The sequence below is a fragment of the Podarcis raffonei genome, chromosome 11 (genome assembly GCF_027172205.1).
Source record: "Podarcis raffonei isolate rPodRaf1 chromosome 11, rPodRaf1.pri, whole genome shotgun sequence".
Lineage (NCBI taxonomy): Eukaryota > Metazoa > Chordata > Lepidosauria > Squamata > Lacertidae > Podarcis > Podarcis raffonei.
In genome coordinates, this window is record NC_070612.1 from 42,478,848 (window position 1) to 42,495,629 (window position 16,782).

Below are 16,782 nucleotides of genomic sequence, written 5' to 3' on the forward strand. Positions count from 1 at the left end.
AACCCCATAGTTGCCCTTGACTGGACTTTAACCACCCTGGGGTCCTTTACGTTTACCTTTATCAACTAAGCAAACAGTTTCCAGTAAGTCACAGAATGGCAGGTAGTAACCTAGCTCATACTATTTTGAGAGAAGTATTGTTTGTTCTGTTGTTCTGTCTAACAATCTTTTAATTTGGGGGGCATCTTTGGCTCCTTGTGTACCCACCCAGTCAAATGGTTATTTCCTGCTGTCATTTCCGTTAGAGTTCCCCATAAACCACTTTTTCCTATCTATATCTTCCTCCATGCTCCCAAGTCTCTCATTAACATGTTTGCAGGTTTCACCAGAAACACTGAAAATCTTTGTCCGCTTGCCAGTATGCATTATATAATAATATTGTTTTGTGTTTATTTAAACTTACACGTGTTTCTTTTTCTTGGTTGCAGGTAATGTTTCCTTCAGATATTTAGCCAAGAGTCTCTGCTGAAGTTTTTTATGTTCATCATGGCATACAATACCAAATTTGTGGACCACTGGCACCTTTATGATGGGCATGTTGTAAAATCAATCTAAAAAAAAAAAGACAGAATGTTGCAGCCTAATAGAAATGTAATCTTAAGTCTTTCTTACCTTAGGCAGAAAGCCACCATATACAGTCAAAATGCAAGATAAAGTGTGTTCTGCCATGTTTTTCTCTTCTACCTTACAGGAAAAAGTAATCTGGAGGCCCCTGGATGGTAAGTTCTGTGTAACAACCTTGAATATGCAATCTAAATGGTTCTACTGGGGAAAGTCCATTTCTATTAGATCACAATAATGAATAACAATAATAAGCTATAAATAAAATCAAAATAGAATAATTGAAGTATAATTGCAGTATGGTTAAGCTTATTGATTTACACACCATTCCTCAGCACAGTTAAGTGAAAGCACTTGGATTCAAGCCAATTTATTCCATTGATTTCACTCCCACTACTTCAATGTAACTACTTATTGATCAGGGAATTATGCAGCAGTTCTCCAAACTCACAGCCTGGAGTAGCCGAATCCAAGTTTATCAAATCAAATTGTATTAATTATTGGAATTGTGTTGACCATATGAAATCAAAAACATATACTAACCTTAAAACAGCATTAATAAGATAATGAAACATCAATAAAACTGAGAAATTATGAACTAAAATTCTAAATATCAGTAAACAGATGTAGGGTTATTGGCCAATGAAAGTTCAGAAGCAAAGATGAAAATGTGGCTTACACTCTTCCTCAATAGCTTTCTTTAAAGGGAATACTGTAGGCATAATCTGCATGAAGAAACATAACTGCCCTAGTTGCAGGGATATATTGAAATTAGTCAATTTTCATTAGCACAGGTGCTTTCAGTCTTGTTCTCTTTTCCATGCTCATGTAGTAGGATCCTAAGACTGTTTACACAGAAGTTGTCCCACTGTGACTTCCTAGTCATGCAACCTTAGCAAATCAATGTAGTGTTCATGCTTCATTTCATAAGGCTTCTCAATGAATACTGTAATAAAACTTGAAATTACAAACATTCCTATAAGAATGGATCGTGTGAAAATGGAAAAAAATCACTATAAAGTGCAGGAAGTTAGAGGTTCTAGTTAAGTTCAGTTGTTATAGAAACTCACTGCATGACAGATGTTCCATTATCTGTTAATAGGCTGTTATTATCTAAGGGTGTACAAAGCGATCTGAAGTATGCTTATTCAGAAGCAACCCTCACTGAGTTCAACAGGACTTACTCACTAGTAAATGTGTTTTTGATAACACCTTTACAGTAGTAGTTTGTGGATCGAGGGCCCGACCCCCGCTATGTGAAATAAACACACAAGGACACGTGATATAAGGTTAATGGGCAAGAAAAGGCCACAACTTTATTGATTACAGCAGTGAAAAGGTATTGGCTTAGGCATTGGATGACTATAGGAGGTGGGTTTATTCAACAGTAGGTGGAGCCTGTTGATGCTAATCCAACTATAGGCTCACCCCCTGATGTCACCGAGGGTCGTGCCATGGCCTCCCGCCAAGCAGGCATCGGACGGAATACACGACCGCCAGATTCCTTTAACGGAATAACCCACGGTAGATAGCATAGGCGATGGCCACACCTAGCCCTTGACACACATGAATCCAATGCCTAACCTACCCACCAATACCACAAAAGTTGTGACGATTGCTACGAGGTAGGCGAAAAAACCAAAAAGCCTAATGCCAAATGGAAAAATTCCTACCAGGCCCCCCAGACAACCGGGGCGACCAACCTAAGGTCCATAGCAAGGCCAAAAAACCTAGACCCTGAGCTAAATGGGAGTGGAGGGTGGGTGACTCGCTGCGGGACGACGACGACTGAGGAGGAGGCGGAGCTGGAGCCGCAGCATTAAGCTGCTAAACACGCCCCCCGGAGACACCTGGTTGGCTGCCTCCGGTGGGCGTGGGCACCAGCCAGGTGAGGAGGGGCGGGGGCTAAGGCCCCCGGCCAGGGGCGGAGCTCGGGCTCCCGCCCACAACCACTCCCCTCTCTTCCAGGGAGGAGAGTCTTTGTGGCCACTATTAGAAGATGGCTACTAACTTGGTTTCCTGCCAACCTAGCAGTTCGAAAGCACGTCAAAGCGCAAGTAGATAAATAGGTACCGCTCTGGCGGGAAGGTAAACAGCGTTTCTGTGCGCTGCTCTGGTTCGCCAGAAGCGGCTTAGTCATGCTGGCCACATGACCCGGAAGCTGTATGCCGGCTCCCTCGGCCAATAAAGCGAGATGAACGCCGCAACCCCAGAGTCGGCCACGACTGGACCTAATGGTCAGGGGTCCCTTTACCCTTACATTTACTAACTTGGATAGCTTTAAAGGGGGATTAGACAAATGTGCGGAGGATAAAATTATCTATTGTTAGTAGTCATGAAGAGTATATTTTACCCCCAGTATCAGAGGCAGTATGAATCCCAGTTGCTGGTGGTCATGAGTGGGACAGTGCTACTGCATTCACACTGTGGACTGCCCCTGGGCATCTGTTTGCCACTGTGAGAACAGAATGCATATTTACTCATAAGCAGGCATCATTCAGTGTTGCTTAGTGACAGTGGGGCAGGTACCATTCAGTGGGGCTTACTCCCTTGGTAGTGTGTTTAGGATTGCAAACTAGAGAAACACTTAGGAACAGGCAAGGGAAGAAGCATGGATCCTAGCACTTGCCTCCCATTTCTATAATGGGTCAGTTACTATAATTGCCATTGTTCACACTAGTGGTAGGACATCCAGCAGGAAATATCAGGCCTGGACAGCAGGACAGAAAGCAAAACTTCTGAGCTGCAAAAATAAATGCAGGTATTGATGTGCAGTAATAATAATAGTAATAAATTACTTATACCCCATCCATATGGCCGGGCCTCCCCAGCCACTCTGGGTGGCTGCTAACAGAATATTAATTTAAAAAGTGACAACATCAAACATTAAAAACTTCCCTAAACAGGGCTGCCTTCAGATGTCTTCTAAAAGTCAGATAGTTGTGTATTTCCTCGACATCTGGAAATCTTACTTCTCGCAGTGAGGGAACCGCCAAAAGGCCCTCGGCACTGTACCTTTGAAGGAAACTATCCCAAGTGAATATGTGTGTAGAGTAAGAAAGGTCTAAGGCTTGGTCCAATTGTGAAGATGGGAAAATAATATCTATTTAAGGAGACAATTAGAAAGCAATCCTAACCCCACCAGGGCAGCAGAGGAGCTTCCTTCATTCCACTGCTTCTTCTGGACAGGGAGGAAGGAGGACAGAAGAAAAAAACTTATATTTTTACAGTTTAGGCAGGCGCATTAAGGACTTCTGCAGTAAAGGAGCTCCCCACCAATGGAGAGCAGCCAAGCCAAGCAGAGCTGGACAGAGGGACACCACCTCATCCATACCAACCTCTATGAGATCAGGAGTTTGGACTGCTCTACCCATCAGAGAGCCAGAAGGAGAAACTAGAGAAGATGTCAAGGAAGCCTGAAGAGGAGAGAACAATTCTGAAGGCCAGTGACAGGAAGAATGAAGTTGAAGACATGTAAACTGCAGTGACAACTGATAAAGCTGGTGAATAATGAATACCTTGTTGTGATGAAATAGAGCCATATGTTTTAACAGCTGATTTATACCTGTTCTTTTTTTATTACTCTTGGCATTCTGTCTCTGGTTTATAAATTGCCTCGGAACGAAATAAATAAAAAGGATTTGAGAATAAATGTGATGTATGAAACCATTACCATAATACATCAAACAAAAGGCTATTAGAAGACTGTGTTAATGTCTGCCAATAAGCAGTCTTGCATGAATTTTTTAAGAACACATTTAAATCATAATTAGCTCGGCTGATATGTAGATTTTGTTGTTGTTTAGTCGTTTAGTCGTGTCCGACTCTTCGTGACCCCATGGACCAGAGCACGCCAGGCACCTCTGTCCTCCACTACCTCCCGCAGTTTGGTCAGACTCATGTTTGTGGCTTCGAGAACACTATCCAACCATCTCATCCTCTGTCGCCCCCTTCTCCTTGTGCCCTCCATCTTTCCCAGCATCAGTGTCTTCTCCAGGGAGTCTTCTCTTCTCATGAGGTGGCCAAAGTACTGGAGCCTCAGCTTCACGATCTGTCCTTCCAGTGAGCACTCAGGGCTGATTTCATTAAGAATGGATGCGTTTGATCTTCTTGCAGTCCATGGGACTCTCAAGAGTCTTCTCCAGCACCATAATTCAAAAGCATCAATTCTTCGGCGATCAGCCTTCTTTATGGTCCAGCTCTCACTTCCATACATCACTACTGGGAAAACCATGGCTTTAACTATACGGACCTTTGTTGGCAAGGTGATGTCTCTACTTCTCAAGATGCTGTCTAGGCCTGTCATTGCCCTTCTCCCAAGAAGCAGGCGTCTTTTAATTTCGTGGCTGCTGTCACCATCTGCAGTGATCATGGAGCCCAAGAAAGTAAAATCTCTCACTGCCTCCATTTCTTCCCCTTCTATTTGCCAGGAGGTGATGGGACCAGTGGCCATGATCTTCGTTTTTTTGATGTTGAGCCTCAGACCATATTTTGCGCTCTCCTCTTTCACCCTCATTAAAAGGTTCTTTAATTCCTCCTCACTTTCTGCCATCAAGGTTGTGTCATCTGCATATCTGAGGTTGTTGATATTTCTTCCGGCAATCTTAATTCCAGCTTGGGATTCATCCAGCCCAGCCTTTCGCATGATGTATTCTGCGTATAAATTAAATAAGCAGGGAGACAAAATACAGCCTTGTCGTACGCCTTTCCCAATTTTGAACCAATCAGTTGTTCCATATCCAGTTCTAACTGTAGCTTCTTGTCCCACATAGAGATTTCTCAGGAGACAGATGAGGTGATCAGGCACTCCCATTTCTTTAAGAACTTGCCATAGTTTGCTGTGGTCGACACAGTCAAAGGCTTTTGCATAGTCAATGAAGCAGAAGTAGATGTCTTTCTGGAACTCTCTAGCTTTCTCCATAATCCAGCGCATGTTTGCAATTTGGTCTCTGGTTCCTCTGCCTCTTCTAAATCCAGCTTGCACTTCTGGGAGTTCTCGGTCCACATACTGCTTGAGCCTTCCTTGTAGAATTTTAAGCATAACCTTGCTAGCGTGTGAAATGAGTGCAATTGTGCGGTAGTTGGAGCATTCTTTGGCACTGCCCTTCTTTGGGATTGGGATGTAGACTGATCTTCTCCAATCTTCTGGCCACTGCTGAGTTTTCCAAATTTGCTGGCATATTGAGTGTAGCACCTTAACAGCATCATCTTTTAAAATTTTAAATAGTTCAGCTGGAATACCATCACTTCCACTGGCCTTGTTATTTGCAGTGCTTTCTAAGGCCCATTTGACTTCACTTTCCAGGATGTCTGGCTCAAGGTCAGCAACCACACTACCTGGGGTGTACGAGACATCCATATCTTTCTGGTATAATTCCTCTGTGTATTCTTGCCACCTCTTCTTGATGTCTTCTGCTTCTGTTAGGTCCTTACCACTTTTGTCCTTTATTATGGTAATCTTTGTACGAAATGTTCCTTTCATATCTCCAATTTTCTTGAACAGATCTCTGGTTCTTCCTATTCTGTTGTTTTCCTCTATTTGTTTGCATTGCTCGTTTAAGAAGGCCTTCTTGTCTCTCCTTGCTATTCTTTGGAAATCTGCATTCAATTTCCTGTATCTTTCACTATCTCCCTCGCATTTTGCTTGCCTTCTCTCCTCCGCTATTTGTAAGGCCTCATTGGACAGCCACTTTGCTTTCTTGCATTTCCTTTTCATTGGGATGGTTTTCGTTGCTGCCTCCTGTACAATGTTACGAGCCTCCATCCATAGTTCTTCAGGCACTCTGTCCACCAAATCTAAATCCTTAAACCTGTTCGTCACTTCCACTGTGTACTCATAAGGGATTTGACTTATATTGTATCTTACCGGCCCAGTGGTTTTTCCTACTTTCTTCAGTTTAAGCTTGAATTTTGCTATAAGAAGCTGATGATCTGAGCCACAGTCAGCTCCAGGTCTTGTTTTTGCTGACTGTATAGAGCTTCTCCATCTTTGGCTGCAGAGAATATAATCAATCTGATTTCGATACTGCCCATCTGGTGATGTCCATGTGTAGAGTCGTCTCTTGTGTTGTTGGAAAAGCGTGTTTGTGATGACCAGCTTGTTCTCTTGACAGAACTCTATTAGCCTTTGCCCTGCTTCGTTTTGATCTCCAAGGCCAAACTTGCCAGTTGTTCCTTTTATCTCTTGATTCCCTACTTTAGCATTCCAATCCCCTATAATGAGAAGAACATCCTTCTTTGGTGTCACTTCTATAAGGTCTTGTAAGTCTTCATAGAATTGGTCTATTTCAGTTTCTTCAGCACCAGTGGTTGGTGCATAAACTTGGATTACTGTGATGTTAAAAGGTCTGCCCTGGATTCGTATCAAGATCATTCTATCATTTTTGAGATTGCATCCCAGTACAGCTTTCGCCACTCTTTTGTTGACTATGAGGGCCACTCCATTTCTTTTACGGGTTTCTTGCCCACAGTAGTAGATGTGATGGTCATCCGAACTGAATTCGCCCATTCCCGTCCATTTTAGTTCACTGATGCCCAGGATGTCAATATTTATTCTTGCCATCTCATTTTTGACCACCTCCAACTTACCCAGGTTCATGGTTCTTACATTCCAGGTTCCTATGCAATATTTTTCTTTACAGCATTGGACTTTCCTTTCACTTCCAGGCATATCCGCAACTGAGCGTCCTTTCGGCTTTGGCCCAGCCGCTTCATCAGCTCTGGATCTACTTGTACTTGCCCTCCACTCTTCCCCAGTAGCATGTTGGACGCCTTCCGACCTGAGGGGCTCATCTTCCAGCGTCATAACTTTTATATGCCTGTTGTCTTTGTCCATGGAGTTTTCTTGGCAAGGATACTGGAGTGGCTTGCCGGTTCCTCCTCCAGGTGGATCACGTTTGGTCAAAACTCTCCACTATGACCTGTTCATCTTGTGTGCCCTGCTCGGCGTAGTTCATAGCTTCTCTGAGTTCTTCAAGCCCCTTCGCCACGGCAAGGCAGTGATCCATGAAGGGGGATATGTAGATAGATATAGGTATAGATAATTTCACAAATTTTAGTTTGTTACAGAAACAGCTAATTTGAGAAAATAAAACTTATAATTACATAAAGCTCTAAAAGCTGATCCAATTCAGCCTTATCAAGGTAATAGTGTATTTTTTCTAAACAGCTTCCCACCACATTTTTTATCTTAGGTAAGTGAATTCCTACTGATATTAGCTAAAATAATAGTATTTCCAACTTAATGCTTTGGTTAAAGTGTTCCTTCAGCCAATAACAGCTACCGGATATGTCCAAAGAAAAGTCATTCTCAGATTGTTTTTCCTGGGGCCCACTTCTGTGAGAATTTTTATTCCAAGATAGGGTACTGCAGGGTGCATCAGCTGACGCCACAAGCAGCCACAACATAAGTCTTGTGGCACTGTTAGGACCCTTCAAGGGTGTGAAGAATCTTCAGAAATGGGGAACGGATAATAAAATCATTTTTCCCATACAACTCCCAAGAGACTGTGATCTATTCCCAGTATTAAAAGAAAAAGAAAACCTGGCAGTGATCTACCCATTGCCATTGGAGGGAGGATGACTTGGGTGGGTGGGTGGAAGGGGAAGACTGACCAGAGTTGTTGAGTTTTTTGGGGGGAAGGATTGCAGAACAATCCACAGCTTACAAATGCACGCACCGCTAAAACCAACCACTGTATCCCCTTTCGAATCAACAAACGCAAAAAAACAACAACAACGCCCACTAGACGCAACAGAGGAACAAATAGAGGGGGGAGGGGGTGGAGATATTCATTCTGCTATTTTTTTTAATCCTGTGATCGAGAAGGATCCCACAATCAAACAAGATCAACCGGGGATCTACCTGTTGATCGCGGTCGACCAGTTGAACATGTCTGCCCTACACAAATACCCCAGCCCATGGCCCTTCCTTGTTGTACAATAAAGTACTGGAGGGCTCCCGACCACAAACCAGTATTTTATAGACCACATCCATCAACATTACGTACTGCACAGGCCACTACGGCAAAAGAAAGTTCCAGAGGGATGGTGCTGCAAAGCTAATGGCCCTGCTCCAGGTAACCATGGAGCAGACCTCAGGAGCATGTGGTACTTACTAGAAGGGCGTGCCTAGTCATTGTATAGACAAGGCAGCTACATCAGGGGTAATCTAGCAGTCCTTCAGGTAATTTGGTTCCAAGTTGTTTAGGAGTTTATATACTAACAGTAAAGCCACAAACCTGGTTCAATACAGTAGCATAAAGCTAGTTACTAAGAACAAGGCAGGATCAAACTGTGGTTTCTAATAAGGCTCAAGCAGACCAATTCACAACACAGGAAACCATGGTTTTCTGTTGTGTCTGAACTGGGCCAATTTGTGTTCTCCATCAATATATCTTATCTCTGGTGTGTCTTTTTCTAGTAAGATAGTTGAAACATCCCACAAATAGTAAATAGATGAAATTGCAGAATGGTATTGTTTCTCAAGAGAGCCAGTATGGTGTAGTGGTTAAGAGCGGTAGTCTCGTAATCTGGGGAACCAGGTTCGCGTCTCCGCTCCTCCACATGCAGCTGCTGGGTGACCTTGGGCTAGTCACACTTCTTTGAAGTCTCTCAGCCCCACTCACCTCACAGAGTGTTTGTTGTGGGGGAGGAAGGGAAAGGAGATTGTTAGCCACTTTGAGACTCCTTAGGGTAGTGATAAAGTGGGATATCAAATCCAAACTCTTCTTCATCTTCTTCTTCTCATATTCATCAATTTCTTATGCAGATTATAGCTCACACACAACTCTTGAACTACTTGAACTATGTTATCACAGTTAAGGGCACTTAACAACAACAACAACAACAAAGCCTGTTTCATCACTTTATTCTGCAGCATGTTCAAATGCAGTACAGAACTCAAACAGAATAGTGCTCTGAGCTCTGGCGGTTATGACATTGTGTTAAGACAGAGCTGCTCCAACAAGTCTGGTGAATAATCTAGGTGTTAAGATATTCAAGGACTAAATTTTTACCAAATCTAATCTACCATCGATCTTCGCCCATTGCAAGCATAAGCAAATGGGAATGAAAAGCTCTACATAATGAAAGAGCAGATTACTTTGAGTTTCTGAAAATATCAGTCTGATTTCTTTGCAATGTGAGGATGATGAATCACCATTCTGCCTATGTTAATTCCAAATACATCTAAATTTTTATTCCTTATAAAATGCTTCAGTAGAGTGGCAATTTACAATTTTTAATCAGGTCTGAGGTTCCCATCAGCTAAATCTTTGCACTTCTGACAAAAGCGTAATGAATGAACAATTGTAGCATTGTTTCACATGCAAACCTCATTCAGTTCTGTCTTCTTGCCCCTGCCAAAATCTTGTGTATTTCTCCTTGATTATAAGAACTTCAATGGAATCTGAATAACATAAATGTATATTTTATTCATGCAGGCATGCTGTTTCTGATTATCATCCTAATTCAGAAAATCATTAATAATTTCACTACCACTCTCAGGAATAGAGCACTGCCTTTCTTCTCTGGCTGTTTTCCCACTAAAAATCATCCCCCAATTTTATTCCCCCATATTGAGAGGGACCCATATCTTATTCCCTCCAGGAGAAAATGCATATGGGGGGAGAGGGAATTTTAAGTGAAAAATAGTGAAGAGCTGTTTTTGTATTCCTATAGGTACACAGTTCTCATATTCTTGTAGTTGTAGTCCTTTCCCATATTATTCTTCTCCCCTACAAGTTTGTCCACAGAGAACCCTGGAGGAAAGAGATAAGAGGAAGAGGAAGGCATGGCAAGAGGGAAACAGTAAGAAGACCAAAAAGAGACAACAACTGTATGAAGGATTGTATCAATAAAGAGAGTTGTTTGTGTCCAAGCCATCCCAACATCTAATGGTGCAGGTCAGAGGCCCTGCAGCCACTGGGGTTGGGTATCAATGGTGCCACAACCACTGTCCTGAAATCTGTACATTTTACAGAGGGCACAGTTATTCATTTTTCTGTATCTTGCACTGGTACTGATTTGCAATGAAGGCTGGGTAAAAATAGTTCAAATTAATTTGAAAGATAGAAAGAAAACCATGAAGACTTCTACTGCTTCCCCACTTTGTAAGAAAGATGGGGAAGGGGATGTCAGGAGATCAGCCAGGCAGGCATCAGGGAAAGGAACGGACAGACAGTATGTAGGGCTCGTGGAGGGCATCTTGCTCAAGGACCTCACAAACTTGGCAAAACAGGATCTTCATTGCCAGAGACAAGATGCAACCCCATCTCCTCCCATACTTTGTTGTTTAGTCGTGTCTGACTCTTCATGACCCCATGTACCTGCTCCTTCACTAAAATGTACAGCTTATCCATTAAAACCAGGGGTGAGGGGGTTGAGAAAAAATATACAACCTCTTATATCTCATCTAACCATGCAACTCAAAGCCCCCCCTCCATGTCCCTTATACACTGGCAGATTACAAACTTATCTGACAGCTGTAGTAGATTGTTGTCTCAAATTTGCCACAATGCTCCAGATTGACAGTACATCAGGGGTACTGTGGGAAATATAAAACACTGGCACATAGGTCCAGGTGAGATATGAGAATGTGTGAGCTCTGCCAAGGTACTGGGAACACTAGCAACTAGGAATGCAATGATCAGTTAGTTTTGGTTCTCTAAGTTTTTTCAGTTCACCTATGGTGTTTGAAAAGTAACTATACACCTAATATAGGTATTGTCCATAGATGTACAGTCGTACCTTGGAAGTCGAACGGAATCCATTCCGGAAGTCCATTCAACTTCCAAAATGTTCGAAAACCAATGTGCGGCTTCTGATTGGCTGCAGAAAGCTCCTGCAGCCAATTGGAAGTCGTGGAAGCCCTGTTGGACGTTCGGCTTCCAAAATAACGTTCAAAAACTGGAATACTCACTTCCAGGTTTTGTTCGTTCGGGAACCAATTTGTTCGGGAGCCAAGGTGTTCGAGATCCAAAGTACGACTGTATAATCACTTTTTGAAAACACTGTATAATCTTCATGAACTTTTTTAGCTTTTTCAGGTGAATTTCTAATAAACACATTTTTGCAAGCAATTTCTCTCAACAGAATGCATTTCTGTATGTTATTTTCAGTAATTTATGCAGTTTTAATTTATGCACAATCTTCTCTAACCCTGGTCGGAGAGCTGCATTGCAAACATGGGACAGGTGCGAATTTGGAAGGTTTCAAAATGGGCAAATTAGGTGGGCTTGCCCTTTAAATGTGAACTGAACTGGATCTCTCCCCTCCCCACAATTCCTACCAGCAACTCTCTGAGAATGCCTGGCATAAGCCCATGGTAGCTCACTTGGCTGGGTCACAAGGTCCTTAAAATGTTTGCTATGCAAAGTTCTTTGCAATGTTAAATGTCTTTACAGTTGATAAGAGTCTGGATTTCTCCCACAAACACATGCGAGCCTCAACTTGATACCTAGAGTGTGATCATTGCCTGCTGCAACAGCAAGCGTAACGGTAAAGATAACTGCAGGGGGAAGAGTACCCAGTGATCTGAGCACTGGAAATTATAGCATCTGCAATAAGACTGTCCTGCAGAGAGGCATCTGGAGTGACAGCATTATGAATAAGAACCATGTATTTATTTATACATAAAACCATTTTGCAAGTCTTTCATCTAAACTCCCATGAGGAGGCAACTATTATTTCAATTTTATAGATGCATAACTGAGCCTGAGAATTAATATTACATATGCACATAAGCAAATGCTGACATGGATCAGTGCTCAAAGTGGGAGGAAAAAGGAAACGGGGTGGTTTTGCTTCATATTCAACCAGAATCAGGGCCAAGCTGAATGTGGTTTACCTTCAAGTGCAGGATTTTTCTTACACCAATAGCCACCAATACTTGCCACCAAGTCTGGTGTGGGTGGACTTCGGTTTTGGAAGTAGGAGTCTGTAACCCCCTCCCCCCTCCCCATGATCCCCAAATGCCCCCAAAATGCACTGAAGCTAATGGGAGCTTTTTTTCTCCAAGCAAATAGCAGACACTGGGGAATGCAGCAGAGACAAAAGGTTAGAGTCACCTACCCACCTGCCAAACTAGAGTCCTGATCTGGATTGGGGTGCTGCTCTGGCTATATGTGAAAGAAATATTGCACTCAAGGGCAAATCACATGATTAATGTCACAAATAAATTGGCTTGCAATTACATCCACTGAAAAATAGTGAAATGTTTTAAAGTTTGTCTCAATAGAAAGGGGCTGGTATCTCATCCTTCTAGATCTGGATAGGTAACATTATATCTGTATCTATATGCATATATATATATATATATATATATATATATGCACACACAGAGATATACAGATAGATACAGACACACACAGTGATAGGGACATAGTCTGAAACCCAAAATTCCTCCTAAGAGAATCCCCCTTGTTCTGCATAGCCACTCCTTCTGTTGCTCTCACCCCTAGCACAAGCCCTTTCTTATCTCCTCTCACCTGGATTTAACACCCTGTTGAAATATAAAGCCGTACATAATGGCCAAGTCTATAAATGTACAGTGGTACCTCAGGTTAAGTACTTAATTCATTCCGAGGTCCGTTCGTAACCTGAAACTGTTCTTAACCTGAAGCACCACTTTAGGTAATGGAGCCTCCTGCTGATGCCGCACCGCCAGAGCACAATTTCCGTTCTCATCCTGAAGCAAAGTTCTTAACCCGAGGTACTATTTCTGGGTTAGCGGAGTCTGTAACCTGAAGCGTATGTAACCTGAAGTGTATGTAATCCGAGGTACCACTGTATATAAGAAAGTTGCCCCTAGAACTAAAATAATAACCATGTACGTAGCTCGAAATACCAAAATTAATAGCTCTCTGCTCTAGGAACTATGCAGAGATCAAGGTTTTCTAACAAATTAAAACACAAGCATGGCATTTTCACTTCTTGATTAAGGGGTAAGAGTAGATGGAAGCATATGCAGCAGGCGTACAGATATCACAATACTGTACGTATCTGTAGTAGCCCAACGAAAGACTCAATATGCTTGGCAGAGTGCTCCATCTACTGTCCGTTTATAGTTAAGTCTTTGCCGTATTGCAAATTTTTGTGCAACTATAAGGAGTGGCTGGCCCTTCTGGAAATTATATATGGACAATGTCACTGGAAGGCATGCTAGGAAAGATGTCAAGTCATGACCCCCAAGAAGTGCAACAGTGGCTCTCATAACTTTTATAATAGGGGTGAGCTCAACAGATGCTACTTCTACTGTCCTGCAGTAATGAGAAAAGCTGCGCATCAGCTCCTAGTATAGGCAGAAGAAAACAGATTGCTTGTGTTATAACTTGTTGTCTTAAAAATAGTAACAATTGTATCAGCCTTGTAATAAGCACGGTCAGTTTTATTTTCCCATATATTGCAGGCCACCTAATGAGTTCACCTTGCAAGGGCACCTCAATCAGTTCAAGGTAGAGATTAGATTTGAACCAGGAAATTCCTGGTTTGTTGCTCAGTCTCTTAAGCCACTGTGCTACACCAGCTTCCCAAAAACTTTTTATGCTTAACTTTTCATAGTACAGAAACCATGACTCAATAAGGCAGAAACAGTCCCTCCGTCCACTAGTTTATAAATGAGGTGGGGTGGGGGTTTCAAATGACACAATTTATTAGATAATGAAGCAAACTTGACACATAAGTGTTTCCAGATTCATGTTTCACAAACACAACCTCACATAACTTATCATAAGCTGCCCTCCCCAATGACAGTATTTATATACATCAATCCAGTGGCTCTGGTAAAACAAGATACAAAAAAAGACAGAAGTGGAGAATTGTTTTATGACCAAGCCCTTATACTGCAAAACAATTGTTTTAAAAAAGATTGCATTTTTGTTTTAGCCCAACAAACTTGGACTAGCTCCATTTAAGCAACTTTACCCCCCCCCCCGCAAAAAAAAGGGGGAAAAAACTTTGAAAATGCCAGAAAAGATATTTTCAGAAGAACTGAAGATGTGGAAAAGAGCAAATTATCTTTGCTTGAAAGCTGTGTTAGATTTGATTAGCTGTATGAATCAATTTTACTGAAATAACCTATTTGACTCTGGGAACTATCCACCAAAAAGTCCACAAGTTCCACTGAAACTAATGAGAGTTGCTTGGATAATAGGGCTTTTTCTTTTTCTTTTTTTGCAGGGGAACAAGAGTCAATGGGTCATTTGATATAAGAATCTTTTAAATCTATGCAAAATTGTAAACAACCAACAAACCAGAGGCGTAGCTAGGGAGTTGGGGGTGGGACACACTGGGTGCCACACTGCAGGGGTGGCGCTTACCCTGGGGCCTGGTAACTGGGAGTGACGCAGTGGCTCAGGCCCCCGCAGGCTCCCCACTGCCCAAAGCGGCAGTGTGGGGCTTGTGTCTGCCCGCCACCTCCCCCTCAGCTGCCCTACACCTCAGGCACCCAAGCAGCTAACTACGCCGCTGCAAGAAACATTTCCAAATGGATTACATTGCACAGTTCAAACCCATCAGGGAGAACAGGAAAAATACTTTAAAGCTAGCGTAACATTACATACGTTTTGTCGGTTTTCTATAAACTGTTCAGAGGTTTTCTTAGAATAGCAACATATAAATTTCATTGAATAAAATAAAAACTAAATCTTGAAGTGCCCTGCAGGATAAGGAATATTGGCCCCAAGGACTCAGAAATGAAGATTTGAGCCTCTGTCTTTCTCGGGTGTTACAAACACAAAACCACATTCACATCCCACAATTATTAATTTGGGAATAATTGGCGACCTCTGCTTAATGCTTGAAAGGAAATGCGAGGAAAGGTATACAGTGGTATCTCGGGTTAAGTACTTAATTCGTTCCGGAGGTCCGTACTTAACCTGAAACTGTTCTTAACCTGAAGCACCACTTTAGCTAATGGGGCCTCCTGCTGCTGCCGCACCCCCACCGTGCGATTTCTGTTGTCATCCTGAAGCAAAGTTCTTAACCTGAAGCACTATTTCTGGGTTAGCGGAGTCTGTAACCTGAAGCGTATGTAACCTGAAGCGTATGTAACCCGAGGTACCACTGTACACAGTCACACACATAATCAACACACGTAAATGGGGGGGGGTTGCCTGTATATACCCTAGCCAATCCATCTATTGGAGTAAGACCAGCCCCATGACAGGGTTGCAGCCTGATCTACGTGGGTCACTCACAACAGCAGTAATAATCCATATACATGGGTTTTTTAAAATAAAAATAAAAAGGATTGGGTTCCCAAACAGTTTTGGGGGCTGAAAGCGCGCCCCAGGTTAACATTACTCCCTAACCACACTCGCTTTTGCACTCAGGTCTTCCTTGTGGGTGTTTCATAGACATCTGGTTAGCCACTGTGAAAACATGATGCTGAACTAATTATTATCATTATCATCATCATCCCACAGTTTCCAGGAACCAGGATTCATGGCGGCTTACTGGTTAAAGCTTACTGCAAAATGATATAGAATGAACTGAAAAAGATGTTTAAAATAACGCTTATAACAAAGACCCAGAAGCTTCCCTTTGGGGACTTATAGGGACAGAACTACCCAAACTGTACAGAAATGTATTCCTATATGCTACTACAGCAGCAAGAATGCTGTTACTTGCCCAAAAATGGAAAGAAGAAGTCGTCCCAGCAAAAGAAGAATGAATACAAAAACTAATGGAATACACAGAAATGGTGAAAAATAAGAAATCAACATAACAAACTTTTTATAAAAGAATGGAAATAGTTTATTGAATGTTTACAAACAAATTGTAAACTGGTAAGAACATTGGTGGGATTATTGTAATACAGTAACCTGCAACAGTTTTATAAGAGCATATATTTAAAGTAGATGAATGAATGCAGTGCTTTTTTTCTGGAGGGATGCAGGGGTACACCTACCCCTAAACATTTTGTGAATCTTTGTACTTTTGTCCATTTACTGTATTTATTTTTCCTGATTTGAACTATAAAATTTTGAATCAAAATGAGAGTACCCCTAAACATTTTTTAAGAAAAAAGGGACTGAATAAATGAACATAGTAAGTAGATTTGGATATGCAGAAAATATTAAAAATAAATTTAAGGAACTGCAGAAAGAGGGGGAAGGAAGTCATGTTTTGAAACGCTAAAATGACTGTAAAATTACTGAAATGTATAAACCTGAAAATCATAAATAAAATATAAAAAAGAGAAAAAGCTAAAAACATAGG

At 41.9% G+C, this 16,782-nt stretch overlaps 1 protein-coding gene and 1 long non-coding RNA gene across 6 annotated transcripts in view; one reads left to right on the forward strand and one right to left on the reverse strand.

Moving 5' to 3' along the window:
* Positions 1 to 16,782, reverse strand: part of TMEM232 (transmembrane protein 232) — a 145,805-nt gene that overhangs the window by 128,371 nt on the left and 652 nt on the right. For 3 of the 5 annotated variants that reach the window (XM_053407638.1, XM_053407640.1, XM_053407635.1), the window contains exon 2: positions 404 to 551. In XM_053407638.1, the coding sequence (XP_053263613.1) occupies positions 404 to 537 (134 nt within the window). In that variant the 5' untranslated portion in view covers positions 538 to 551. Of the gene's footprint in view, positions 1 to 403; positions 552 to 2,914; positions 3,016 to 9,895; positions 9,994 to 16,782 lie in introns of those variants that run through there. The other 2 variants (XM_053407637.1, XM_053407636.1) reach the window with 2 other exon arrangements.
* LOC128423008 (uncharacterized) lies at positions 3,078 to 4,119 on the forward strand. Its single transcript, XR_008332644.1, has 2 exons — positions 3,078 to 3,322; positions 3,792 to 4,119. It is a non-coding gene; the product is annotated as an uncharacterized LOC128423008 (long non-coding RNA).